Below are 27,988 nucleotides of genomic sequence, written 5' to 3'. Positions count from 1 at the left end.
TCGGTGACACGGCTCTGCACAGCTGGGGCGCGGGCAGGCCTCTTGGACGGGCATGCAGAGGGCTGCCGTCCCCAGGCTCGGAGCAGCGCTGGCAGGAGCAGGTGGGCTTCCCCAGCACCCAGGCTGTCTCCAAAGGTGAGTCCACTCGGCCAGGGGTGAGTTCAGTGTTGCTGAATCCCTGCTGCCCAGACTTCTGCCCTCCCCTCCACTTCCTCCCATGCTCCCCTCCCTGTGTGCCTTCTCCTATTCACCGTTTGGCCCCAGCGATCTCCCCTGTGCCCACCCTGAGCAGGACGGGCCTGCAAAGCCTGAATTCCACCCTGCCAAGCATCCAGCACCCTCAGCTCTATTGCCATCAGCCTCTTTGAGGATCAGGCCCTAGGCTGGTAAATCCGACAAGGAGGGGCACAGCCTCCCTCGCAGTGCCAGCAGGCTGGTCACAGGAGAGAACGGACATGCTTGTGGTTAAGGGGAGGGGGGCAGGCCTCCTGGGTTCTATTCCCAGCCCTGCCAGAGAGTTCCTGTGTGATCTTGGGCAAGTCACTCTTAAGCCCTGGGGAAGTGTCTGAACTGTGGCCCCCGTCTGCCGCGCTCCTGATGCCAAGGGTCTCAGGCACTGCGGGTCCTGCTGCTGCTGGAGTTGCATGAGATGGAGCCAATACAAGATTGCTCAGCTGCCCGCAACCAGGATCAAGGCAGAGCAGCTCCCCCCTGCGGGTGCTACAATAACATTGGAATGGAGGAAAATTACAGAAAGGAGCTCTGGGCTGGTGGAGAGTGGAAGTGGGGGAGGATTCTTGGCAATAACTCTCTGGCCCTTAGGGGTCAGCCAGGCATACAATACCTCTAGGAGGAGTTTGAAAAATCCCAGCCCCTCCCTATTCAGTCATAACAAGAGATTCAGAGGCTGAGGCAGTGCAGCCTAGGGGTCAGAGCACGGGACAGGGAGCCTGTGACATACCAGGGTACAATCCAGACTAATGAGCAGCTCAGTCATCCTGGCCCTGCAACCTTGGGTGCCTTACGATGCCTTGCTGAAGTGGCTTCCACCTGGGCCTCTCACAAACAGCTTCCAGCATGCGCCACTCCCTGCGTGTTTGTGTGTAGCTGCAGCCTGCCAGCCACACTGGGGTTACACGCTCTGCTCTCACCAGCCTGGGTTATATTGCAGGGTGACAGCAAAACACCCCCCGTCTTAGACGGTCCTTCAGTAATGTCTGTCCTCTTCTGGACAATACAAGCTACATTAAGTCTATTTCTTTAATAGAAATAATATGCATACAACTTGCCACCCCAAATGGAGTTTGTCAGACACTTTAATTTAAATACAGTGGGTTAGATAAAAGAGTCAAACAAGTTTATTAATTACAAAGAGAGTCATTTTCAATGAGTACAAGTAATGAGACATAAAAATCAGAAATGGTTACAAGAAAAATAAAATTAAGACATTTCCTAATGCTGAACTTAACAAACTCTATCAGATTCAAGCAAAGCTTCTTACCATACACTTTCAGCAGTCTTACTGACCAAACGCTGGAGGTTAGGACCCTTCTCCCAGAATCCAGTGAAGGCTTCTTTTGTTAGAATCATAGAATCACAGGGTTGGAAGGGACCTCAGGAGGTATCTAGTCCAACCCCCTGCTCAAAGCAGGACCAATTCCCAACTAAATGATCCCAGCCAGGGCTTTGTCAAGCTGGGCCTGTCATAAACAGATAGTTAAGGGTTAATGTCTCTTTTACCTGTAAAGGGTTAAGAAGCTCCGTAAACCTGGCTGACACCTGACCAGAGGACCAATAGGAGGACAAGATACTTTCAAATCTTGATGGGGGAAAGTCTTTGTTTGTGCTTTTTGCGTTGTTCGTTGTTCGCTCTCGGGACTGAGAGGGACAAGACGTACACCCAGGCTTTTCCAATCTTTCTGAATCAGTCTTTCATGTTTCAAAATAGTAAGTAATAGTCAGGAAATGCAGATTAGTCTTATGTTTGTTTTCTTAATTTATAAATGTGTCTTTTTGCTGGAAGGATTTTTTCCTCTGTTTGCTGTAACTTTGAATCTCAGGCTGGGGTGGGGGAGGTCCCTCTAGTCTATATAGACTCAGACTCATAGACTCTAGGACTGGAAGGGACCTCGAGAGGTCATCGAGTCCAGTCCCCTGCCCTCATGGCAGGACCAAATACTGTCTAGACCATCCCTAATAGACATTTATCTAACCTACTCTTAAATATCTCCAGAGATGGAGATTCCACAACTTCCCTAGACAATCTATTCCAGTGTTTAACTACCCTGACAGTTAGGAACCTTTTCCTAATGTCCAACCTAAATCTCCCTTGCTGCAGTTTAAGCCCATTGCTTCTTGTTCTATCATTAGAGGCTCAGGTGAACAAGTTTTCTCCCTCCTCCTGATGACACCCTTTTAGATACCTGAAAACTGCTATCATGTCCCCTCTCAGTCTTCTCTTTTCCAAACTAAACAAACCCAATTCCTTCAGCCTTCCTTCATAGGTCATGTTCTCAAGACCTTTAATCATTCTTGTTGCTCTTCTCTGGACCCTCTCCAATTTCTCCACATCTTTCTTGAAATGCGGTGCCCAGAACTGGACACAATACTCCAGTTGAGGCCTAACCAGCGCAGAGTAAAGCGGAAGAATGACTTCTCATGTCTTGTTTACAACACACCTGTTAATGCATCACAGAATCACGTTTGCTTTTTTTGCAACAGTATCACGCTGTTGACTCATATTAAGCTTGTGGTCTACTATGACCCCTAGATCTCTTTCTGCCATACTCCTTCCTAGACAGTCTCTTCCCATTCTGTATGTGTGAAACTGATTGTTCCTTCCTAAGTGGAGCACTTTGCATTTATCTTTATTGAACTTCATCCTGTTTATCTCAGACCGTTTCTCCAATTTGTCCAGATCATTTTGAATTTTGACCCTGTCCTCCAAAGCAGTTGCAATCCCTCCCAGTTTGGTATCGTCCGCAAACTTAATAAGTGTACTTTCTATGCCAACATCTAAATTGTTGATGAAGATATTGAACAGAGCCAGTCCCAAAACAGACCCCTGCGGAACCCCACTTGTTATACCTTTCCAGCAGGATTGGGAGCCATTAGTAACTACTCTCTGAGTACGGTTATCCAGCCAGTTATGCACCCACCTTATAGTAGCCCCATCTAAATTGTACTTTTCTAGTTTATCTATAAGAATATCATGCGAGACCGTATCAAATGCCTTACTAAAGTCTAGGTATATCACATCCACCGCTTCTCCCTTATCCATATGAATCTGAGTACCCTGTAAAGCATTTTCCACCTTGATTTTACAGAGATAAATTTTACCTTTTCTTTCTTTAATTAAAAGCTTTCTTTTTAAGAACCTGATTGATTTTTCCTTGTTTTAGAATCCAAAGGATTGAGTCTAAACTCACCAGGGATTGGTGGGGGGAAAAGGAGAGGGGGATGGTTAATTTCTCCTTGTTTTAAGACCCAAGGGGTTTGGGTCTTGGGTTCCCCAGGGAAGGTTTCAGGGGAACAGAAGTGTGCCAGACTCAGACTTCTGGCTGGTGGCAGTGTACCAAATTTAAGCTAGTAATTAAGCTTAAAAGTGATCATGCAGGTCCCCACTTCTTGAACCCTAAAGTTCAAAGTGGGGAAAAAACCTTGACAGGGCCTTAAAAACCTCTAAGGAAGGAGATTCCACCACCTCCCTAGGGAACCCATTCCAGTGCTTCACCACCCTCCCAGTGAAAAAGTTTTTCCTAATATCCAACCTAAACCTCCCTCACTGCAACTTGAGACCATTACTCCTTGTTCTGTCATCAGGTACCACTGAGAACAGTCTAGATCAATCCTCTTTGGAACCCCCTTTCAGGTAGTTGAAAGCAGCTATCAAATCCCCCCCTCATTCTTCTCTTCTGCAGACTAAACGATCCTAGTTCCCTCAGCCTCTCCTTGTAAGTCATGTGCTCCAGCCCCCTAATCTTTTTAGTTGCCCTCCGCTGGACTCTTTCCAATTTTTCCACATCGTTCTTATAGTGTGGGGCCCAAAACTGGACACAGTACTCCAGATGAGGCCTCACCAATGTAGAATAGAGGGGAATGATCACATTCCTCGATCTACTGGCAGTGCCCCTACTTATACAGCCCAAAATGCCGTCCACTGTAACCCCTAGGTCCTTTTCTGTAACAGCAAATGGGATTCTTCCGTCCTAAGTGCAGGACTCTGCACTTGTCCTTGTTGAACCTCATCAGGTTTCTTTTGGCTCAGTCTTCTAATTTGTCTAGGTCTCTCTGTATTCTATTCCTACCCTCCAGCGTATCTACCACTCCTCTAAGTTTCGTGTCATCTGCAAACTTGCTGAGGGTGCAGTCCATGCCATCCTCCAGATCATTAATGAAGATATTGAACAAAACCAGCCCCAGGACTGACCCTTGGGGCACTCTGCTTGATACCGGCTGCCAACTAGACATGGAGCCATTGATCACTACCTGTTGAGCCCAACAATCTAACCAGCTTTCTATCCACCTTACAGTCCATTCATCCAGCCCATACTTCTTTAACTTGCTGGCAAGAATACTGTGGGAGACCATATCAAAAGCTTTGCTAAAGTCAAGGAATAACACATCCACTGCTTTCCCCTCATCCACAGAGCCAGTTATCTCCTCATAGAAGGCAATTAGGTTAGTCAGGCATGACTTGCCCTTGGTGAAGCCATGCTGACTGTTCCTGATCACTTTTCTCTCCTCTAAGTGTTTCAGAATTGATTCCTTGAGGACCTGCTCCATGATTTTTCCAGGGTCTGAGATGAGGCTGACTGGCCTGCAGTTCCCCGGATCCTCCTTCTTCCCTTTTTTAAAGATGGGCACTGCAGTAGCCTTTTTCCAGTCATCCAGGACTTCCTCTGTTCACCATGAGTTTTCAAAGATAACCTGTTGCTTCAGGTGCAGTGAATGTGATGGGCAGGGAGAGAGAAAGAGGGGACCTGTGGGGTTTTTGTCCTTCCTTTTTATAGTTTCAGTCCTCCTCTTGAAATACATTTCCAGGTGGGACTAGAAGTTAAAGAGTCTGCGTGGAAGGATGTTCCCTGCTTTTTCCCCTCATCTATTTAAGCTTCCTTTGTTTCCCTTCCATCTTGATGATTCTGTTTACTGCTTAAATGCAAATTAAGCAGAGAACACATTCCTTTGTTTAGGACAAGCCTGTTTGCCACCCTCAGTTTGGAACATGTTTTAATAATGTCACACAGTGGACTCTTATAACTTCAGATACAAGGTTACCACACAGGTTTTATCAGGACATTACTGATCAGCAAATTATGAGTTTTCAAATGATATCTCACAAGGTGTACTTTGTACAGAGTTTATTACAATAGTGTGTCAGATGTGAGTACAGGGGCACGTCATTTTGTCACAGAGCCGAATTCTAATCCTGATGCCAACACTAAGGCCAGTGTCCGTGTGTCTTTCCCAAGTGCTCTCCCACCCAGGGCCTGAGAGGCTATTAGGACATTACCATGGGAGGCAAGTTTGTAGAAATTTTGGTGGTGCCCAGAACACGCCCCCCCAACTCTGCCCCCCCAACTCCGCCCCCCCCCAGTTTTGGTGCTGGGTGCAGGCTCTGGGCTAAGGCAGGGGGTGGGTGTGCAGGAGGGGGTGAGAGATGCAGGCTTTGGGATGGAGTTTGGATGCAGGCTCGACTGGGGGTGGGGGTGTAGGAAGGGGGAGGTGGTGAATGCTGGGGCAGAGGATCAGGCTGCAGGGGAATGAGGGTTGGGGCTGAGGATGAGGGGTTCATGATGCGGGGGGGCTCAGAGCTGGGGCAGAGGCTCAGGGTGCAGGGGGATGAGGGCTCTGGCTGGGGCAGAGGATTAGGGTGCAGGGGGATGAGGGCTCTGGCTGGGGATGAGGATTAGGGTGCAGGGGGATGAAGGCTCTGGCTGGGGCAGAGGATTAGGGTGCAGGGGGATGAGGGCTCTGGCTGGGGCTGAATATTCGGGTGCAGAGGGATGAGGGTTCTGGCTGGGAATGAGGATTAGGGTGCAGGGGGATGAGGGCTCTGGCTGGGGCTGAGGATTAGGGTGCAGGGGGATGAGGGCTCTGGCTGGGGCTGAGGATTAGGGTGCAGGGGGCTGAGGGCTCTGGCTGGGAATGAGGATTAGGGTGCAGGGGGATGAGGGCTCTGGCTGGGGCTGAGGATTAGGGTGCAGGGGGCTGAGGGCTCTGGCTGGGAATGAGGATTAGGGTGCAGGGGGATGAGGGCTCTGGCTGGGGATGAGGATTAGGGTGCAGGGGGATGAGGGCTCTGGCTGGGGCAGAGGATCAGGGTGCAGGGGGATGAGGGCTGGGGCTGAGGATGAGGGTTTGGGGCGTTGGAGAGGCTCAGGGCTAGGGCAGAAGAGCAGGGTAAGGGCAGCCTGCCTTGCCATTAGCGGCTGGCAGGCGCTAGGACCCTGTCGCAGCGGACAGCGGTTCTGCAGGCAGCTGATCTGCGAGCAGGCAGCGGTGGAGGGGGGATGCAGAGGGAGGGGTGGAAGGCGGGGGCCGGGACCCGCTCCAGGCAGGGACGCGGCGGGGCGGGGTGGTGGGGGAAGACCCGCGGGGGCCGGGGCCGGGGCCCAATCCAGGCAGGGCCGGGGGAGAGACCCAGCTCCAAATATTGCTGGAGCAGGGCCCCCAGCCCTGAATATTCCTGGAGCCCGGGCACCTCGAGCCCATATAACTCACCGCCTCTGGACATTACTGTATTCCCCCTGCCCTAAATCCCCCTGAAACCTATGTACCAGGACCCAGGGGCAGGATCACTCTGCCCTGGCCTAAAGCTAATCAGACTCTAGCTCAAGCCTTCACCCAGGTCTGGGCTCTTACTTCTGGTTCCAGGAAATTAAAATAACGGCTCCTGGGTCCCCTTGGAACATGAAGAGCTTTTTATCTGGGGGAAAACAGTCAAATGAAGCATGACAGCCCAGGTATAGATTTACCTGTAAGAACCTGAGCCACCTAAAACTGTGTGCCAGGAGTCTGGATGGCCTCACGGGCAGGCTGCCTGAGCAGAGATCCAGGACTCCACAGGCTTGTCTTCCAGCAGAGTTAACTCGAGTTACACTTCCAGCATCATCCCTCACTGGAGTCCCACAAAACCCTTCACTCCTGTGACGGTGCTTTTTACACCAGCTGATTGCTCCCCCCTTCCCCCTGCTAGAGCAGAGCTGATGAGCTGCGCAGTGTGGTGGCAGGCTTGCTCCACTGGACTGCTGCTCATCCTCCAACGCCTTTCTGCAATTCTCCCCCGTGCCCCCCATGTCCAGAAAGGACAAACGAGTTTCCGCTTACTGCAGAGCCAAGGCCTTGTGCCACACACGAGGGAGGGGTGCGCCCAGTGTGGACACAGCAGGTGGGATTCCGCAATGTAGCCGCTCTCACGTGAGCAAGGCTAACTTGAGTGCAGATAACGCGAGTTAACTGTGCGGTGAAGACAGATCCCAGGCTGTCCACAGGCCCCACCCCCCTAAAGCCCTCTTGTGGTTCTCCTCTGCTGGTCTGCTCCCGCCCGAAGAGAACCGTGCACCTACCTGGCCCAGCTCTGCAATATACGCTCCGGTCCTGCTGGCCCAGGATGCTGGGAAGTCAGCCCTGGCTGGCATGACTAACAGGGTGCCATGGGCTGATGGAGATCTCAGCCACGTTCCACTGCTGCTAACGGCTACAACGCCAGCTCTGCACGATTACCTCCTCCACTGCTCCAGCCCCACAGATTCACTCCACACAGAGCCAAACCGCCAAGTGGGGAACCCAGAGCTCGCTGTCCTCTACTCTGAGGAGGATTTCATTCCAAACCACGGTCCCCTTGGGCCGGGTGACCCCACCCTGGGCATAGTCTGGCCAAATCATCGGCACTTTGGGGGATTCAATACTAATCTATTGTCATTGACACCGAACAGAAGCCAGTGCCAACCAGAGTGTCCAAGGGCAGTAGAGGGAATTATGAGTAAGCAAGATGTGTCCAGGAGGCTAACTAGAGAGGGCTGTTCCCTTCCCCCAGTAGGGAGCAGAGCACCAGCCCAAGGGAACGTCTACGCTGCCTTTTCTGTGGTGCTCAAATCAGCTGTTTGGCCTTGGGCTGAGCTCCAGCTGGAGCATGAATGGGGGGAGCATGGGGGGGGATGAGACTTTGGCGAGGGTGGGAGTCGGATTGAGCACGGCTGAGGGGGATGTGTCTGGGAAAGGCGGCGGCACCCAGCCCCACTACGAGGCCCCGGAGCAGGGGCATGGGGAACCCCGCTGAGTCCCATTCCTTCCTCACCTGCAGCCGCAGTTACTGGCTCGGCAGTAGGTGTCCAGGGCCTGCTCCAGTCCAGGAGAAGTAAGTGGGGAAGGACTTGTGAGGGAGGTGGGTGGGGACAAGGTGGTGCCAGCTTGGAGGGATCTGGGGGGCACAGGGGGAGTGGGAAAGGGACCAGATGCGACACTTGGAGCAGTCACACGCCCCCCTAATTCTACGGGTGGTCTCTGTCTGGCACCATAGGGTGAGCCCCACGTGCCCAAGTCTGCGGACCCAGGCTCTGCGCACGCGTTGCTGTGTGGACGTACTCTGTCTGCTGGCCTGCACCTGACGGCCCCACCAGAGGGCTTGAAACCCCTTGGGTTTCGGCTTATTGTGTTGCCTTTGGATCATTCCTTTGGGGGTGGGGGACAAAGGAGTGGGGGTTTGCACCCCAGCAGAAGGGGCTGTGGGTTCAATCTCCTAACCCTGCTGGCACTTGCCCTGGTTGCAGGCTTCCCTGACTCTCCCCCCTTGCTGGCCTCTGGGCTCTGGGATAGGGAGCTGCTGCTCCAAACAGCCTGCCCTCCCGATGGGCGATTTGTGGGAGCAGGGGCGGGTGCTGGGCCAGGGAGAGTGGCTGCCCATGGGAGATGCCTGGCTATTTTGCCCCCGGCTCTCAGTTCAAACAGGAGCTGTGTTGTCCTCCTCAAAATGACGCTCCATCAACGCTGGCTGTGCTTTCTGTGCCCAGGTGGACGCTGGTTCGGGATCGGCGGGGAACAGGCCACCTGACACCTCCTAGGGCTTGAGGCGGAAGGAAGGGGCCAGGCAGGCCAATGGCTGACGGGAATGTGCCCATCAGTACCCTGGGAGAAGCTGCTTTGGCCAGGCTCTGCGAGCTTCTGGACAACTGCAGCCGGGGCTGGAGGAAACTGGCTGAAATCGCCGGCGCTGAAAAACGCTTCAAATGCAGGTGAAGGGAGCGCAGGGGCACAACGGGCTTCGGGCATCGATATGGGCAGCGTGGCCACGGGCAACACGTCAGTGCAGCGGCCTCACCAGCCTGCCTGCCACCGTGGTGTGTGTATGTGCACACGCAGGGGGGTGATGTAGGTGATGCTCCTGGGTATGAGTGGGTAACGCTCTTGTGTGTGTGCGTGTGTCAGGGGGTGAGGGTGTCATTGCAGTGTAGGCCTTTGGTACCTACCTACCTACCTCAGGGTGTGTGCATGTGTGATAGAGAGCGAGCTGTCCAGTGTAGGCCCTGTGTGTTTGCATGTGTGTAGATGTCCCAGTGCAGGCTGTAGGGGGTGTGGGGGTGTGTGCTGACCCAGTGCAGGTTGTGGGGGCTGTAGAGTGTTTGCTGTCCCAGTGCAGGCTGTGTGGGGTGGGCTGACCCAGTGCAGGCTGTGGGGGTGTAGGGGGTGTGCTGACCCAGTGCAGGCTGTAGGGTGTTTGCTGTCCCAGTGCAGGCTGTGGTGGGTGTGCTGTCTGAGTGCAGCTGTAGGGTGTTTCCTGACCCAGTGCAAGCTGTGGGATTGTAGCGGGTGTGCTGACTGAGTGCAGGCTGTAGGGGGGGTGTAGCGGGGATGCTGACCCAATGCAGGCTGTAGGGGGGATGCTGATCCAGTGCAGGCTGTGGGGGTTGTAGGGTGTTTGCTGACCCAGTGCAGGCTGTGTCTGTGTTGACTGCACCAACTCACCTGCGCTGTGTCTGGGCTCCTGGGTGCCCTTTGAGGTGAGGTTCTCTGTGGTGCTTGGCCCCTTTCCCCTGAGCTATGGGGCACTGCCTCTGAGACACCACTCAGATGCTCTGGTTCCTGGTGCTGTAGTGCATGATGGGACCTGTAGTCTCTGTGAGCTGCCTTCCCACATTCAACATCAAGCTGGCTGCATTCTGCACCCTTGGGCACCGTCATTGTGTTGCTCCCAGGCAGGCTGCTGTGCCCAGCGCTAGCAGGCTCTTGGAGGACAGATCTCAGCCCCATCTCATAGAATATCAGGGTTGGAAGGGACCTCAGGGGTCATCTAGTCCAACCCCCTGCTCAAAGCAGGACCAATCCCCCAACATTTTTTGCTCCAGATCCCTAAATGGCCCCCTCAAGCATTGAACTCACAGCCTTGGGTTTAGCAGGCCAATGCTCAAACCATTGAGCTAGCCCTCCCCTCTCATACCCTTTGAAACGCTGCTTGACCCCTCCTTTCTGTCTGCGATTGCCATTCTTTGTCCCGTAGGGGGGTTTCACCGGATAGCGTCAAGGCTTGGGATTCTTTAAGATCCTGCTAAAGAAGTGCCAGGCACGATCAGGCCAGCAAAACCCTCCCTTTGTGTCTGGGCTTAAATAACAGGCTGGCCAGGAGACCACAGCTCCGGCTGAGTGACAGAGGGGCCGTGACAAGCGTTCACAGCGTCCTGCCCAGCAGCTCTCTCCGGGAAGCTCAGCCCTGGAGGGCACAGTTCTTGGTGCTCCAGAACCCACACCACCAAGCCCCCAACGCCCAGTGATGCTCAGATGCTGGGTTTTCATTCCAATCTCCTCTCTGCTCCTAACCCATGAAAAGTCCCGTCTGTACGCAGCTCACCAAGTGCTGGCTGCGAAGAGAAGCCTGGGTAGGGGGAAGGGCAGGAGCTGATGGGTGATGGTTGTGCCAGTGAATGTAAGTGTGGGGCCCCTGAGGTGCTCTAAGGACGGTGGGTGTCTCAGCCTGGATCCCCTACCCAGGAACGTTACCCCGGCTGTAGCACAGCTCCTGCGTAGATCTCAAGGCTGGTTAGGATCATTACCCCTGAGACACAGGCTGTCCCGCTGGAGGTTTTTCGCCTTCCTCTGCAGCGTGGGGCATGGGTCACTTGCTGGTGGATTCTCTGCAGCTTGAGGTCTTCAAACCACAATTTGAAGACTTGAATAACTCAGGCGTAGGTTAGGGGTTTGTTATAGAAGTGGATGGGTGAGATTCTGTGGCCTGCTCTGTGCAGGGGGTCAGACTAGATGATCACATTGGTCCCTTCTGACCCTAGAATCTATGAGTCTATGAGCTGAGCACCTGGGTCTCCTGCGTCCCCATTTCCCGCCCTCCCCCCAGCCAGAGGATTGAAAGGGTTAATGTTGTTCTGTGTTTGCTGTGGGTTCCCAGTGAGGAGGAGCTGGAGATGTGTTCCCTGAAGGTCCTAGAGCCCTGCGGGAGCCCCAGCCAGTGCCTCCTGCAGCTGCTGTCGGAGCGGGACTGCACCCTCAAGTACCTGCTCTGCTGCTTGGATAAGATGGGACACACTGAGGCCTTCCAGTTTCTCTCCAGTGTCGGTATGGGCTGGTGGTCAGAGCAGTGACAGGGGGTCAGGACTCCTGGGTTCTGCTCCTGCTCTAGGGTGGGAGTGGGGTCTGGCGGCTGGGTCTGGGGGTTGGGACTCCTGGGTTCTGCTCCTGCTCTAGGGTGGGAGTGGGGCCTGGTGGCTGGGTCTAGGGGTCGGGACACCGGGGTCTGTTCCCTGCTGTAGGGTGGGAGCGGGCCTGGCGGCTGGGTTTGGGGATCAGGACACCGGGGTTCTGCTCCCTGCTCTAGGGTCGGAGTGGGGCCTGGTGGCTGGGTCTGGGGGTTGGGACTCCTGGGTTCTGCTCCTGCTCTAGGGTGGGAATGGGGCCTAGCGGCTGGGTCTGGGGATCAGGACTCCTGGGTTCTGCTCCCTGCTGTAGGGTGGGAGTGTGGCCTGGTGGCTGGGTCTGGGGGTCAGGACACCTGGGTTCTGCTCCCTGCTCTAGGGTGGGAGTGGGGCCTGGCAGCTGGGTCTGGGGGTCGGGACACCGGGGTTCTGTTCCCTGCTCTAGGGTGGGAGTGTGGCCTGGTGGCTGGGTCTGGGGGTCAGGACACCAGGGTTCTGCTCCCTGCTCTAGGGTGGGAGTGGGGCCTGGCGGCTGGGTCTGGGGGTCAGGACACCGTGGTTCTGCTCCCCGCTCTAGGGTGGGAGTGGGGCCTGACGGCTGGGTCTTGGGGTCAGGACTCCTGGATTCTGCTCCTGCTCTAGGGTGGGAGTGGGGCCTGGCGGCTGGGTCTGGGGGTCAGGACACCGTGGTTCTGCTCCCCGCTCTAGGGTGGGAGTGGGGCCTGGCGGCTGGGTCTTGGGGTCAGGACTCCTGGATTCTGCTCCCGCTCTAGGGTGGGAGTGGGGCCTGGCGGTTGGGTCTGGGGGTCAGGGCACTGGGGTTCTGCTCCCCGCTCTAGGGTGGGAGTGGGGCCTGGCAGCTGTCCCCGGCGGTCAGGACTCCTGGGTTCTAAACCCCACGGTGGGAAGGTGGGAGAGGGCTCTGTTGGAGCAGGGAGCAGCAAGGCAGAACGTTGGGATTCCAGAGTGTGAGCTGATGGCTGGAGCTGGGATCCAGGATTCCTGATGGTGGTTGGAGTGGGGGCCCCAGGAATTTACTGGTGAAGGGAAATTCTGCCAGGGGAGTGTAATGGGAACATTCTAAAACTATGGCAACTTACGCACAAGCCGGATACTTGCCCGAGGCTATGTCTGCACTGAAAACGGTGCAGCTGAGCCCCTCTAGCGCCTCAGCATAGACACCCTCGCCGCAGCGAGTGGGGTTCTCCCATGGGTACCTAATCCCCCTCCCGGAAAGGCAGTGGCTGCGTTGCTGGCAGAATTCTTCCCTTAACTTAGCGCTGACTGTGCTGGGTGTTTGTTGGCTTCACTGCATTGCTCAGGGTGTGGATTTTTCACATCCCCGAGTAACGTAGCTGGGTTAACATTTGAGTGTAGACTGGGCCTGTGACATGCTCCTGGAGGGGCCTTATTTCCCAGAGAGCCAGGGGTTTGTTCTTTCCTCTCTTGCAGTCCAAGAGTCCATCAGGATCGTGGTGCAGCCTGAATCTCAGGTGGTTACAGAAGGGACCCGAGCATCTTTCACCTGCTGGGCGACGGGGCCCCCGGGACTCAGCTACCAGTGGTTCTGTGGGAAGCAGGAGGTGAGGCTGGAGGAGGAAGGAGGGAAAAGGGAAAATCTCCAGGCTTAATAAATTAATCAATCAATAAATCCACAGCAGCAGGGTCTAGTGGGAGGAGAACAGCTGTGCCACTGACACATTGAGTGGCCTTGGGCGAGTCAAATTTGGGGGCCCAGCTTGAGACACGAAGGGTTGAGCAAAGCACCCCCAGCTCCAGCTGAAGCCAATGGAGTTGTTTGTGCCTGGACAGCGCAGGCAATGCTCAGAGCTCTGTGTCAATGCTAGGCGGTATCATTAGATCATGCAGCCTCCCGGCACAGCCCCTGCGGCAGGTGGGGAGGGCACCTGGGGCTGGAGGGAGGGCGCAGTGCCAAGAGGCTGCATGGTTTCTGCCCCCTTAGACCTGGCATGTTTTATTTCATGCCTGTTAGGTACCTGGTGCTACCACCCCTGAGCTGGTGATTGACTCAGCTACTCTGCAGACCCCAGACTGGTACATCTGCCGCGTTAACCACAGGGCCAGCTTCGCGTTCTCCAGGTGGGCCCGGCTCCAAGTCAAGCAGAGCAGCAGCCCTGCGTCAGGTAGGAGGACAAGTCACAGGGCTGTTTGCAGCAGTGGCAGGGAAAGCAGCCGGCAGGGCCAGCCAGGCAGTTGAGCTGTCTGGGGGCAGCTCCCGTCTTGGTACCGTGTTGACTTGCAGATTCTGCCCCCTGGGCCTGGCCGAACCGGGAAGGCCGTGTACCGTCGATGTGGGTTTCATGCTTGTGCCTGGGATGGGCCTGCTGCCCAGTGCTACCAGCTGTGTCCTGTCCTGCCGTCCTTTTGCATGCTGAACTCCCATTGATCCCAGCCCTTAAACAGCCTGCCTAACAGGCTGGGGTCACCAGGGCCTTCCTGCGAGTGTATTACAGCTGGGGAAGGCAGTGTGGTCTAGTGGGTAGGGCACTGGACTGGGACTTAGGAGTCCTGGATGCTATTCCTGGCTCTACCAGTGGCCTGCTGGGTGACTTTGCCCCTGTGCCTCAGTGTCCCCATCTGTAAAATGGGGACAAGGCTCCTGCTCTCCTTCATAAAGCGCTGTGAGCTCTGTGGATATGAAGTGCTAGATAAGGGCTCAGGATTGCTGTTATGATGATTAACTGAAGGGGCCCGGCCAGTCTGATCAATGCCCCAAGTGATGCTATGAGCAGACGGCGATCTGGGCTCTTGGGTGACACGGTGCCGGAGGCTCAGACTGAGATGGAGCAGTGCCTGCTGGGATATGTAGTCTCCACTGGCTGTGCCTCCGTATTGCCCACCTGCTGCAGGATTGCACCCTTGGCTGCCCTTGCATGAGCCTGCCCTGGGACCTGGTCCCACATGAGGACTCCTGTGCCTGTGGTGTCCTGCCCCAGGCTAGCACTCTGTTCTCCACCCCCCTCCAGCGAGCGGCTATTGCCCTACAATGGTGGGACTGCAGATCCTTTGTCAGCCCCAGCCCTGCACCTTGGACGAAGGGGACTCCCTCCAGCTGCGGTGCGTGGCCATCGGGAACCCACCGCCCCAGTACCAGTGGTTCCGAAATGGGAGTCCAATTGAGGGGGCGCGGAACTCCCACCTCCAGGTACCCTCCCTTGGGGTCTGGGCAAGGGCTGCTGGCTGGGCAGGGGTCCTGTAATGGGCTGCAGACTCTCAGTTAGGCGCTGTGAGCTCAGCAGCCCAAGGTTGGGGGTGGTCTGCAGTGCAGGACAGCGAGCGAGGGATAATCCCCGGTTCAGTGCACCAAGCCGAGCCCACCCGGGCACGTTCTGCTGCATTCAGTGCCCGCAGCCCCCAGCTCACCAAAGGTGGTTTCCTGGGGGCTCCAGTCACAGCGTATGGTGCCCACAGTGCAGGGTCCGCCCGCTGGAGCTCGCCTTTTCCTTTCCCCTTGCTGCAGGTGAAGCTGGTGACGACTGCGGAGAGAGGCTGCTATGCCTGCAAGGTGTTTAACCTCTTCCAGGTGCTCTGGAGCCAGGATACGGTGGTGGAGATTGGTGAGGATTCGGGATCTGGTGTCGAGACTCAGGATCTGTAGCCACCCCCACCACAGGCAATTGGCAGGCTTAGAATGGGGGCCTTCAGAACCAAAACTCTGTCCTCCATCACTCTAGCTAAAGGAGCAACTCTGTGCACGGGTAGCAGTAGTAGGCTGTTACCCTCTGTTGACCAGCCACTAGAGAACAGAAGCCACATTTTGCTCGCGTGCTGGACCTTGGCTCACCGAGCCCACAGGCAGCCCCCACCCCACCAGCACTGCCCTTTGCACTCCAGGTTTGCTGCCCGTTCAACAAGGCCTCAGCAATCCCTGCAGGAGGGCTCTGAGGCTGCTGGGCAGGCTGTGAAGTGATGTGGTCAGTCCTATGTGAAAACCGGATAATCATGTGGGACACAGGTTAGTCACACAGCTTGGTGCAGTGGGGGAAGGTGCTTGATATCCTGATGAGGGGCCTAGGGCTGCCTTTTAAACCCAGGGATCTCAGCGGGGTCTCATGAACAGATATTGGGGGTCACGGCCACCCTGGCTTGCTCATAATGTTAAATGGATGGGGCCCCAGCTGTGTCCTGGCTAGACTGCAAGGTGTGGGGAGGAGTTGAGGGCCCGTAGTAAAATAATCCTCTCCCATGTTGGCCTGGAGTTCCCACCTGGGCACGGCCAGGGACAGAGGGTACATACCCCCTGCCCACCCTGAGCATTCCTGCCTCTGTAATACCTTCCCAGAGGCCTTGTGCAGGGAGCCTGGGGGTGGGGGAAGAGACCCCAGCGCCTCCTTATGGTGCCTCCTGTGCCTGTCTGCAAGCCCTGCAGGGAGGACGAGGTTTGGGCAAGGACTGTGGCATGAATGATCTGCGGCCCCAGTCAGCAGCTGGAGCCGACGCTCCCAGGCAGCCCTGCTCATCTCGCCAGCCTCACGGCTTCCCCCTTTGTTTTGTTCCAGGCCCACAGCTGTTTGCCTCCGGAGGCTCTTGGCGGGAGGAGGACGCAGGTAGGTGAGGCCCAGGTCCCAACCAGAGCTAGGAGCTCCTATCTGAACACAACTCCCCTGAGCTGGAGGTTCTGGCTGTTCCTGTCATGGGGCAGGTCAGGAGTTGTCACAGCAGTCGTGGCCTTTACATGTGCTAGTTAGTGGCCTGGACTTCTTTGTCCTCACCCAGCTTGGCTGGCTGCTGGGGGCCGAGTGCCTGCCCTGCAGCCCAGTGGGTGCTGCTCTCTCCATGGGCAAGGGAGCTCCTGGGACTTGTGCTGTGTTGCCGAGGTTCCCTCCCCGCCATGGGGGCAGGGTCCACCAGCCACAGTGCCTGTGTGGCGCTCAGAGAGATGATCAGGTGTCTCTTTCTTTCCAGGGAGTGCCCCAGAGCACAACGGCCCCAGCCAGCTGTACGGTAAGAGGCTGCATCCAAATCCCCAGGCCAAGCCTCCACTTAGAAATGGATCCGGCTCTTGGCCTTCCCCCCTCTATACATGCATCCTCCTCCCTGGTGCCAATGCAGGGACCCACTCCGGACTGTTCTCCCAGCCAGCCTGTCTCCGCTGGCCCGTGGAAAAATATGTCTCCCACACCAGGTCAGCTAATCCATCCTCACATGGGCTCCTCCCCGTGGATTGGGCAAACCATGGATTGGGTGGATCCAGCCCTGCCTGTGGACGTGAGAGATGGAAAAGCCTTTGCCACATGCCCTCCTGCCCCAAAGAGGCACCACACCCGCTGCAGACCTGGCACCCACTGGCAGGCAGCGAGGGCAGCATGCTGGCCATTTTAGGCAAAGCGTGGCCTTCAAGGAAGAGCCAAAGTCTTGGCTGGACAGATGAGCCAGCTGGAGGGAGGACTCTGCCTTGGTTTGGAATAGAGGTCTGGGCCCAGGGGTAAAACTGGGGGCCAACTAGTTCCATCCCTGCTCTAGAGAGTCCATCCGCAGCAGGTGGGGCAAGAGGCTGTCTGGGGTGGTGCTGAGCGTAAAGGGGAGATAAAAGCAGGGAGAGGATGAACGTTCATCCCAAATGGCCCAGGAGGGTTCCCCTCGCTTCCTCCCCATCCCCCTGACGTGTTCCTCTTGTCCCTCTCCTGGAGCAGCCACAGACAAAGTGGCTCTGCTGATGGGCAACATGAACTACCTGCACCACAAGCACCTGAAAGCACCCATGGTGGACGTACATGAACTGACCAACCTGCTGCGCCAGCTGGATTTCAAAGTGGTCTCCCTGCTGGACCTGAGCAAGGACGAGATGCAGATGGCCGTCAATGAGTTCCTTCTCCTCTTGGACAAAGGAGTGTACGGTACAGAGGGAGTGCCCTATGTCGCTTGGTAGCGGTGGGAGAGCCCTTCTGCCCTGGAGGAAGGGATGTCTACATGGTGTACATTGGTCTACGCTGGAATGGCCATTTTCTGCTGGGGCCCCGGCCCATCTGGGCAGGCTAGTACAGGCTGGGGGAGCGTGAGGGGGGACTTCTTCACCAGTAAATACACGGGAAGATTTTCATGAACATTTCAAAGCTTTTCCCCAGTTTTTTTCCTTTAAGTGCCAAGTTTTAAATGGAGTCAAATTTTAAACTTAAAAAATGTTGCCCCCTTGGTGGAGGTGCCTGTTTTCTGTCCCTCTTGTGGCTGGGAGGTTGGGCAGCATGTCGGGGGCTCAGGCAGTCAGGGCCGCCGAGAGCGGGTTCAGGGCCCCGTGAAAATTTTTTTTCAGGCCCCCCAGCAAGGGCGGACCTGCTAAATAGGGCTGACAAAGCCAGGCCCCGGACCACCTTCCGGATCACTAGGCCCTGGTAATTTGTACCGCCTTTCGCCTCCCCTCATCGGCCCAGCAGGCAGTAAAAGCAGAGGATGGAGTATGTGTATTTTAGAAGCTCTATCATTTCTCCTCATTGCCCTCATTCGCTTGCCCAAGTGCCAGAAGGGAGCTGGCACTGAGTAATTGTCACCAACCTGAGATGCTCTGGGAGGTGTGGGATCGGTAGAGCCCGGTGGGGGTCACAGACGTGCCATGGGATGGCGAGGGGCCCTTCCTTGCTCTCACTATTGCTCAGCACCATCCTGGGACACTGCGCCACCCAGCCCGGGGACCAGAGTCACGATAACTCAGTGTTATTATTAAACATGGCAATGGAGGCAGCGGCTGGGCCAGCCAGGTCAGTCCCTGTTGTGCTGGGTGCTGTACAGACGTACAGAGGGCGAGGCGCTTAACATCTGAATGACAGGAAGGTAATGGGGCCATAAGGAGAAATGAGCGAGCTGGCGGGAGGGATGGGGCGACAGGTGGACGAACATAACAGGAGCTGTGTATCTCCTAGCTCGGCAGGTACAGTGGCCACAGGCCGGCTAGCAGCCACCTAGGAGATGCCCACAGGAAAGTGCCCCAGCAGACACGGGGGCAGGAGGGACTTGGAGGCACCAGGGGGTGGCTGGAGGATTCTGTCTGGGAGCCTCCCACTCGGGACAGGAGAGAGCACACAGATGCTTGTGAGACAAGCCAAGCATGGGGCTCTGGAGGATGGCGTGTTAGCAGCTCAGTGGGAGCTGACCTGAGATCAGGCCCCGTGCCCGAGCTGTGGAAGGCTCTGTCATTAAGGACAGGGTTTGGATTAGCAGACGTCAGCGGGATGGCACAGCCAGAGCCTGAAGCCAGACCCACGATCCTGCTGAAGGCCTAAAGCAGAACATTACTGGGCTTCTCCTCCGACAGCCTGGCCAATAGAGGATCCCACAATCCATTGCCACAAGCAGGAAAGGGCACTCCAGGCAGTATGACCCCAGGGACGGGAGGGGGGAACAGGACGAGCAGAGGAGGGTTGTGTATAGGTCAGACGGAGAAATGAGTGGGAAGCAGGAGGAGAACTTGAACTGGATTTCTGAGCCACCCCGGAATGTACTTTGCAGCCCTGGACGCAGGGCCGGCGCTTCCATTTAGGTGACCTAGGCGGTCGCCTAGGGTGCCAGGATTTGGGAGGGCAGCAGTTCGGCGGCAGGGGGGTCCTTCCGCGCTCTGGGTCGGCAGCGGCAATTCTGCAGTGGGTCCTTCACTCGCTCTGGGACCCGCCGCCGAAGTGCCCCGAAGACCAGGAGCACAGAAGGACCCCCCCGCCGCAGAATTGCCGCCAACGACCGGGAGTGCGGAAGGACCCCCGCCTAGGTCGCCAAAAACCCTGGCGCTGCTCCTGCCTGGACGCACTGGGCTGCTAGGCCAGAATTAGGAGGGAGGCAGAGACGGAGAAGGTGTGAGAGCAGCACAGACCGGTGCAGTTTGATGCACTCTGCTCCTGCTCTCCCCCAGGTCTGCTCTACTACGCTGGCCACGGCTACGAGAACTTTGGAAACAGCTTTATGGTTCCTATTGACGCGCCGAGATCCTACACCTCGGAGCACTGCCTGTGCGTGCAGAGTGTGCTGCAGAGCATGCAGCAGCGGCAAACCGGCCTCAACATCTTCCTGCTGGACATGTGCCGGAAGAGGTGAGCACACCAGAGCCAGCCGCCCGGGAGCGGCAGGGCCAGAAGCGTCCCTCGGCACAGCTGAGTGGGTGCGTATGCACTCCTGTACCGCGGACGGAGATGGGGGCACAGGTCTTGACTGCCTGCTTTGAGGGCCTTGGCTGGAAGGTGCTATGTAAGTGCAAGGATGTGTGAAAGCAGTCCTTTCACTTTCCGAAACACATATACACACGCTAATGCAAGCACACGTATAAGCATGCTATCAGGTGTGAAATATTATAGCCACACACACTGAGGTCATGCACACCATGTGTGTCCATATGCACATATAGCTGCCTGTGGGCATGCGTATACTGAGCGATTCCTACCCAGGCACACACAAGAACACGCACGCAGAGGAAGCACCCGTGCAGTCCCATCCACAGGCGCATCGCCCAGTAAAACCAGCCATGATTACTCATGAAAGGGGACACCTGACAGAGAGAGAGAGGTTGTCACAGAGTCACCGGGTGATGCTCTGGAACTGCTCCCCACCAAGCCAGTCAGGACTTTGGGGAGCTCCTCTCCCTTGGAGCAGACTTGTTCAGGGCAAGAAGCTCACATGTCTTCACCTCCTGGGTCTCTCCTTGGAGCATTCAGCATCCTCTGCCCCTCCGTGCGCTTCCCCCAGCGAGTCACCCAGCGGGGTCCTGGGGAAGTATGTGCACTGGCCCCTTGCTCTGCAGCAATCACACACCCTTATTCCACCACCTAGATACTTAAGAACTGCATAGGGGACACTGAGGCACCAACACAGTATGCAGAGAAAACATTAAGATCATTCCCAGTTTGTCACAGAGGTCCCTTGTCAGAATTAACTCCAGTGCTTCCCCAGAGAGCAGCCATCCCTGGGGTAACCCCTGTGGAAAGGAGAACAGCAATAAATCCACAGCCAGGGGACCGGAGCTCTTCTCCAGAGACTTTCTCGTCTAGCTCAGTGTCCCATTGGCGGTTGCCTGGGTTCCCAGCCCACACACATGTTCTGCGAGGGCACGCCAGGCGCCTGCTGTAGGACATCAAGCAGCTACATACTCTTGGCCATTGACCCAGCAGCGCAGCCTGACTGCTGCTAAGCTGGCAAGTGCCATGTTGTGCCGTCACTGGCAAATGACGCCATTCCACCAAGTAAAGACACCGTAGCCTCCAGGTGCAGACAGATTGCGATCCAGGCGCCCGCTGTTAGTATCCGACTCGTTGGCTGACCTAACAGGTCTTCCCTGGCTAGGAGTACTGCAGTGCTGACGACGCTGGGCTGCCAGCTGGTGTCTCATTGTGTTGGCGCAGTGGCCTCATGCTAAACAATCCATCGGGCTTGCACTGTTTCCAGCCCAGTCCAGGGTTGTTCCTTACAGCATGTTCTGCGGGACTTTGTCCTGTCTGGGCCTGGGGGCTCAAGCAACAGGGCTCCCACCCGAGGGACTAGTCTGCTACCTTCCAGAGCTCACCGATAGGCAAGTGAATAGCATGAAACCTTTCCTCTGCTCGTCTACTCAGAGCCCATTGGTCTGGCCCCAGCCCAGAGGTCCCAGCGCGACCACGGGCTGCGTAGGGTTCATGCACCTTCCATTTCTTTTCAGGAACCTGAACGATGACATCATCCCGCAGGTGGGGGCGCTGCAGGTCACCGCCAACATCGTCTTCGGCTACGCCACGTAGGTGCTCCCTGTCGCCTCCTGCTGGCCACAGTCACTCCTTACCTGTGTCCTCCTGGAGCTTGAGTGGGGGCACAGCGCGGGGTCCATTTCAGGGGACTGAACCACCAGTCACTCAGTATTTGGAGAGCTGCTAGCAGGGGTGTGTTCTGCTTGGGCCTCCTGGGGTGACAATCCTTAGGAGAAAGGGCAATAACGCAGCACACCTCCATATTGCCTCTCACCCCAAGCTCTCCGAGAGGCAGCCTGGTTTAGAGGTTAGTGCACAGGGAGTCAGTGTCAAAAGAGCTAGGTTCGGTACCCCATTCTGCAGTACTTTGGGCATGTCAGGTCTCTGCTCTGTGCCTCAGGCTCCTTCCCCTGTCCGAACAATTCTTGGCTGGAAGGTGCTGTGTAATTGCAAGGGACTGTGGCAGAGCCCTTTTAATTCATTACACACCACAGTCCTCCTGGAAGAAGGTAGAGTTATCAGCCTCTATTTAGAGGTGGGGAAACTGAGGCACAGCAAGCCATTCCACCACCCACATGGCTGATCCGTGCCGAGCTGGCCCTGCCTCCCAGTCCTGGGCTTTGTTCTCCAGACAGCACTTCCCCCCTGCTGCATGTGCTGTGTATTTTGTTCAGCTCCATGTCTCTGTCCCAAGCCAGAACTTCTCCCCTATGTAACCTGAGGGGAGGGGATGACTTTCGGGGGCTGCTGCCTGCATCTATCCCAGGCAGTGGCACTGCTGAGATCCTGGTGCTTTGGTGAGTAGGTACATCTGCCTCTCAGGGTGGTGGGTAGCTGCGTCATGAGCAGGCTCTGCAGGAGTGGAGAGCAGGGAGATTCCCCCCTCAGACTGGCCTTGGAGAGCGAAGCAAGGGGCACAGCTCCGGAGCCAGGGGCTCCATGAGAAGCAAGGCTCCGGTTCCCATTGAAACACAAGGGCAGCAAAGTCCCTGCGGCCCTGTGAAACACCCAGCGTTAGAACACAAGAGAATCCAGCCTCTCTTCCCCCCTTATCTTGGCTATTGAGCTGCCTTGATAGGCCCTAGGCCGGGGTGGGCAAACTTTTTAGCCTGAGGGCCACATCAGGGTTCTGAAAATGTATAGAGGGTCGGGTAGGGAAGGCTGTGCCTCCCCAAACCCTAACCGCCCCCTCCCACTTTCTGCCCCCTGACTGCCCCCCTCAGAGCCCCCGACCCATCCAACCCCCCCTGCTTCTTGTCCCCTGACGACCCCCTCCTGGGACCCCCTGCCCCAGGACCCCACCCCCATCCAACCCTCCCTGCTCCCTGACTGCCACGACCCCTATCCACACCCCCACCCCCTGACAGGCCCCCCTGGAACCCCCTCTCATCCCAAACCCCTCCCCCCAAACCCCTTTCAGAATGCGGGGGGCTCAGGAGGAGCAGGGGCAGCCGCGCAGCTGGAGAGAAGTGGCGGTTTCCCCTTCAAAGTGCCACTTCTCTCCAGCTGGCTCCTCGGCCGCCCTGTGCTCCTCCTGAGTCGTTTGCCGCGCTCCCGCCACCCACACTGCCCGCCTGCTCCCCTGAGGCTGCAGGTGAGCTTTCCTCCCTGCTCTCCCCTGCCCCGCAGTGCAGCCCCTTCCCGCGCTGGCGGCGTGGCGAGCTGAGGCTGTGGGGGAGGTGGGGACAGCAGGGGAGGGGCTGGGGCGAGCCTCCCCCGCCAGGAGTTCAAGGGCCAGGCAGGACGATCCCACAGGCCGTAGTTTGCCCACCCCTGCCCTAGGCCCAGACCCAAACCTGAACTTCCCCAGGTTGTAAGGATGTCTGGAGCCAGGGTCTTGGTTCCGGCCCATCTCTGGTGAGCCGTCCTGCCTGAACCCAAAGCTTCCTCAGGAGTCTGAATCAAGCCAGCTGATGCTGAGGCCAGGTTCCCGGGAGCAAAGTCCCAGGACATTCTGTGCTGAGCGGGAGAAAGGGATCAGTTGGGCATAGAAGAGTCTTCGCCCCTCCTATGAAAGAGCTCCAGGCCTTAGCTCTCTTCTGTGCCCCTCTCAGATGTGCGGACGCAGAGGCCTATGAGCTGAGCCAAGGGGAGCTGTTCAACGGTATCTTCGTCAGCTTCCTGAAGCGATGGCTGCTGGAGGAGGAGAAGATCACGGTGCTGCTGGACAAGGTGGCGGAAGGTGGGTTATCCTGGGGTGGGGCTAGAATGGCTCTTCCAGGCCAGCCTGTTATAGCTCAGGAGTGTCTGTGAGCCGTTGACTCAGCGCTGTGCTGAAGTCATTTGCGTAGCCCTGGTTGTGTCTTCCAGACATGGGAACCCTGGAGATCACCAAGGGCAGGCAGGCACTGGAGCTGCGGAGTAACCTGTCCGAGCGACGAGCCCTCACTGATCCAATTAAACCATCCGAGGGCCCAGAGGAGTTCTCTGTCAGGAACCTGCAATGGGCCAAGGCCCATGGTGAGCACCGGGGCCCCGTTATCCCTGCTGAGAGAGCAGTGGTGAGGGGCAGACAGTGAGAGAGGCCTGTCCTGGAGTCGAGGGGAAAGGAGTTACTCAGGGAGCCCCCAGGGACTGCAGTGACTCGGGGAGGTCTCAGCCCACGGAGCAGGCATTGCAATGCAGTTACCCAGAAAGCATGGGAGTGGGCAGAGTGCCATCAGTGCAGTCAACCATGGAGAGCCAGAGCGTGAGGGGCACACAGCTGGGACGAGCAGGAAGCCTAGAGCTTGTCAAACTTCTGCAAATGGCTTTGCTGCTATTTGTCCAGCTCTGATCAGGACAAGCACTGCTGGGATGGTGAGTTAGTGTCACAAAGCAGCTGCCATTGGGGAGCTCCACACTGACCCTGGGGACAGGACCCAGAGCCTCCTCCGTTCCCAAAACGCAGGCCCCTGCCATGTGAGCTGAAGGAGAATCTCCATTAATAGGGCCTAGGACACCTGGCTGAGCAGTTCTCATTATGACCAGTAGGTGGCAGTGAGACACACACACGTCTCATGGCCCCATTTCTTTGTTTGCAGTGCTTCCTGAGAGCCGATACCTCCAGTTCGACTGCGGGGCTCGGGTACAGCTGGGCTTCGCTGCTGAGTTCTCCAACATCTTGATCATTTACACTCGCATTGTCGAAATGCCGCAGGAGATCACACGGTGTGAAGCAAAACTCACAGATGTCCCGGAGGTGAGATGCCCAGTGCCAAAGCCTGGCCCGGGTTAACCGCGGGGCTGGGGGCTCAGCGCTGTGAACAACGGGGATGCCCAGGCCACAGGTGAGAGCAAGCATTAGGCCAGGCCCATTCCCATTGGGGCATGAGAGCAGAGAGCAGCTCAAGCAGCAAAATCCCAGGTTGAGAACAGCCCAGTTCGAGAGGTCCCGGCTCCTGCTCCCTCTCTACAGGACACTGGTGAGATCCCAGAAGATCATGCAGGGATGTCAAACAAGGGGACAGTACAAAGAAACTTCCCCTATGGCAGGAACCAGCCACAGTTTGCAGTCCCTGACACAGCTCCCACTTAGCGGCTAATTGGCCTTTGGAATTCTGCCTTCGCTCCTGACACCTTACTAGGAGAGAAGGCAGAGGACGCGCACCAAAGAGGCTGACAGCAGGGCCCTACCTCTCAGCTCATTACCCCTTCCCTGGTCTCCCCAGAGGGAACGAGAAGCTTGCCTTATATAGTCTCACCTTTCCCAGCAGTCCTTGCTGAGCCTCGCTTCTGGACTGAACTCAGAAAGAGGCTGTGCTGTGCTCACTGCCTCCTTTCGAGGCAGCTGCCTGTTACAGACATGACATCGGTGCCAGTGTTGCCAACTCTCATCATTTCATTGCAAGTCAGTGGCATTGGGTGTGTTCCTTGAGCTCCAGCTCCTGGAGTCATGTGAAGATGCAGGAAGCTCACCTTTCATTTGGCAAGTGAGGACATGTCTGTCCCTCCTGGCCACAGTGAAAACGTGACACCTAAAGGCTATGAGCCTGGAAAGCAAAGAACTAAACCTCCACCATTATTATTTTTTAAATCTCATGATTTTCAATCCAATCTCATGATTTTGGAGGGCGCTGATTGATGATTTCAGACCGCATGGGGTGGGTGGTACTGCAGCCTGGTGCCCTCATGCCTTGGCTGCCTTTGATGACAGTGCTGTCTCTGGCAGGAGCTGGATGTGGATTTGAAATTCACCAACAAGGAGAGCCCAGAGGAAATGGGGAGCAGCCTCTCCCTGGCTTGGAGCCTCAGTTTCCCCGGCTGCTGCCTCTACAGCCGCTTCTGTGGCCTGCAGAAGCTGAGGGTAAGTGCTGCCCCGCCCCATCGGTGCTGTTCCTGGTGAGACTGCTGGCTGTGTAACCACATCCAAGGTGGAACAGACTCCAGCTCCCACAGGGCCAAGAGAGGCCAAGGGCAGGGAAAAAACAATGACCCTGATCATGCAGAAGGAGGCCAAGTGAAGCCCTAGTGTACATGCACTGGCTCACTCCGCTGCCTTCAGGCCACTCCCAGGCCCTGACACTGGGATTCGGATTCTTCTCACCAGGGCACTCCAGTGCTGGGCCCCCAGGGGGAGGATTGCTGGGCTTTGCTGGAGTGCTTTGGGGCAGAGACTGTTTGTACAGCACCTAGCACAGCTGGGTCCCGGTCTGGGACTGGGGCTTCTAGGTGCCCAGGCAATGCACATAATGAATAGCAGCCTCAGTGGGCAGGAGCGCCCCATGTTATTATGCCTGTTATAGTGAATGGATCCAATGCATCCCTCGGGTAACGTCCAATTTATTATCTAGTGGCACCTAGAGTCGCCAGCTGGCAGCAGGGCCCCATTTCCTGGGCACTGCAAGGACAGTCCCTGCTCACAGACACACACTAACAGGAGCCAGACAAAGGCAGTAGCATCCACATTGCACAGCTGGGGAACCAAGGGGGAGAGAGGTGAAGTGATTTACCAAGGGCTGCTCACGGAGTCTGTGGCAGAGCTAATTTGACCCAGGTCTCTGGGGTCCCAGGCCAGTGCCTTCCCCACAAGGCCATTGTGAACAGCGCTGAGTCCCAGCCACGAGGAGTTGGCACTGTCAGGAGTCAAAGGACCGGCATTGACCTGGCTGGTGGTTAAGGAGAGGGCAGTGGGGAGTGTGAGGTAGATGTCTTGTCACATGCCCACCCATGGTAACCCGGCTTGTGGTGTTATTGCAGAAGGAACTGGCCTTCACCATCTGCCTTCAGTACCAATACCAAGGACTCGACGACTTCATTGAGGAGAGCCAGTCAGTAAATATCGGGAAACCACTGATCGCAAAGCTCAACCTGTGTGTCAGCGACGGGCCAGGGGCAAACACCCCACTGGCCCATGCAGACTTGTGTGCAGACGCCTTGACCGGCTCATTCCAAAGCACCGGGAGCATGGAGACCTCCGAGTGCCCCGCTGCCTCAGAGGCCTACCAGAGTCTGCCTTGTGACTCGCACCTTGGCAGCTGGGGTGCTGAGGATGGCCAGTGGGCAAACACCCCCGAGGAGAACCTGAGCCCTGAGTTCCCAGGCTCTCGCTCCATGTAGCGCTCGGGGTCTGGCATAAACGTCTCCATCCACTTCTCTTCCCAGCGCGGACTGAGGGAAACCGCTAGGGTCAGATTCTGCCCTGGCCTCCCCCCCACACACACAGTTAGCAGAAACTGGGAACCATCTGCAAATGGCTCACTGAGCACCAAATAACACAGAGCTAGTGACAGGAACGAGAGTCCCAGATCCCAAGGCAGAAGGGACCTCCGGGCTCACCTAGTCCAGGCTTCTGCAGCACACACCTCACCCAGCAGGGGCTGCACCGGCCCAGGACTTGGAATGCTGTGTCCATCGTCCTCCCAGCCAGCCCCATGCTGGCCCCTCTGCATAGGATCGCAGGCAAACCCGGGCAGCTGCTGGGGAGTTGTACTGAGAAGACAAATGTAGACCTTAGTATAAAAGAAGAGACGGGCCTTCTGCACTGAAGGGGGGCATGGCTGGGGAAGGGGGGGTAGGAGAGGAAGTACTTGCCCTTGAAGCTTCAGCTCAGATGCCCCCAGCGAGGGTAGTGACCACAATGGTGGCCCGGCTGGTGGCTGCTCAGCCAGTACAACCCCCCCTTCGTGATGGGCAGTCCCCATTTCCCATTGGCAGACTCACAGTAGAGCAGGGGTTCTCAAACTGGGGGTCAGGACACCTCAGGGGGTCGTGAGGTTATTACATGGGGGGGTCACGAGCTGTCAGCCTCCACCCCTGACCCTGCTTTGCCTCCAGCATTTATAATGGTGTTAAATATATAAAAAAGTGTTTTTAATTTAGAAGGGGGTGTGTCATACTCAGAAGCTTGTTATGTGAAAGGGGTCACCGGTACAGAAGTTTGGGAAGCACTGCAGTGGAGAGACCAGGGACTGTCCAGTCTGTGAGGCCTGGCCTCTCCATTCACCAGGACATAGGAGCCCTTCCTGCGAGGGCTAGGAGGGGATGGGTGGCCCATTCTGTGCCCTCTCTGTGTACAGAAAGTTGCTGCCCTCTGGGCCCCTGTCCCCAAAGGGAACAAGACACCACTGTGTCTGTAAGAGCCATCCCCAGCCTGCCCATCTGCACAATGGCCCGTCATGGCTGTGGTGGGCCAGAGCCCTGCTTTCCCCACATGACGTGGCCTGCTGGAGCCGGCGTGAGGGAGAACCTCCATGCAGAGCGACTGGTTTAATAGGG

The 27,988-nt window shown here is 56.6% G+C and overlaps 1 protein-coding gene across 4 annotated transcripts; it reads left to right on the top strand.

Annotated features, from left to right (window-relative positions):
- Nucleotides 1-27,925, top strand: LOC127040014 (mucosa-associated lymphoid tissue lymphoma translocation protein 1-like). 4 transcript variants are annotated; one of them, XM_050933716.1, is made up of 18 exons: nt 1-135; nt 8,306-8,359; nt 9,012-9,233; nt 11,396-11,562; nt 13,092-13,222; nt 13,633-13,783; nt 14,627-14,805; nt 15,121-15,217; nt 16,160-16,207; nt 16,566-16,604; nt 17,294-17,497; nt 19,495-19,672; nt 21,268-21,342; nt 23,347-23,474; nt 23,603-23,752; nt 24,316-24,473; nt 25,443-25,577; nt 26,471-27,924. In XM_050933716.1, exons 3-18 carry the CDS (start codon nt 9,097-9,099, stop codon nt 26,828-26,830), a joined length of 2,337 nt encoding a protein of 778 aa, XP_050789673.1. In that variant the 5' UTR covers nt 1-135; nt 8,306-8,359; nt 9,012-9,096; the 3' UTR covers nt 26,831-27,924. The 4 variants fall into 4 exon arrangements, with proteins under 4 accessions (XP_050789673.1, XP_050789676.1, XP_050789675.1 ...); XM_050933719.1 differs by lacking the exon at nt 8,306-8,359 and having other exon boundaries at nt 1-155; nt 26,471-27,925; XM_050933718.1 differs by lacking the exon at nt 8,306-8,359.
- Nucleotides 27,926-27,988: the final 63 nt, after the last annotated feature.

Source organism: Gopherus flavomarginatus, chromosome 24 (genome assembly GCF_025201925.1).
Source record: "Gopherus flavomarginatus isolate rGopFla2 chromosome 24, rGopFla2.mat.asm, whole genome shotgun sequence".
In the NCBI taxonomy this organism is placed as follows: domain Eukaryota; kingdom Metazoa; phylum Chordata; order Testudines; family Testudinidae; genus Gopherus; species Gopherus flavomarginatus.
Note: the sequence above shows the minus strand (reverse complement) of the source record. Positions and strands in the feature narration are given on the sequence as shown.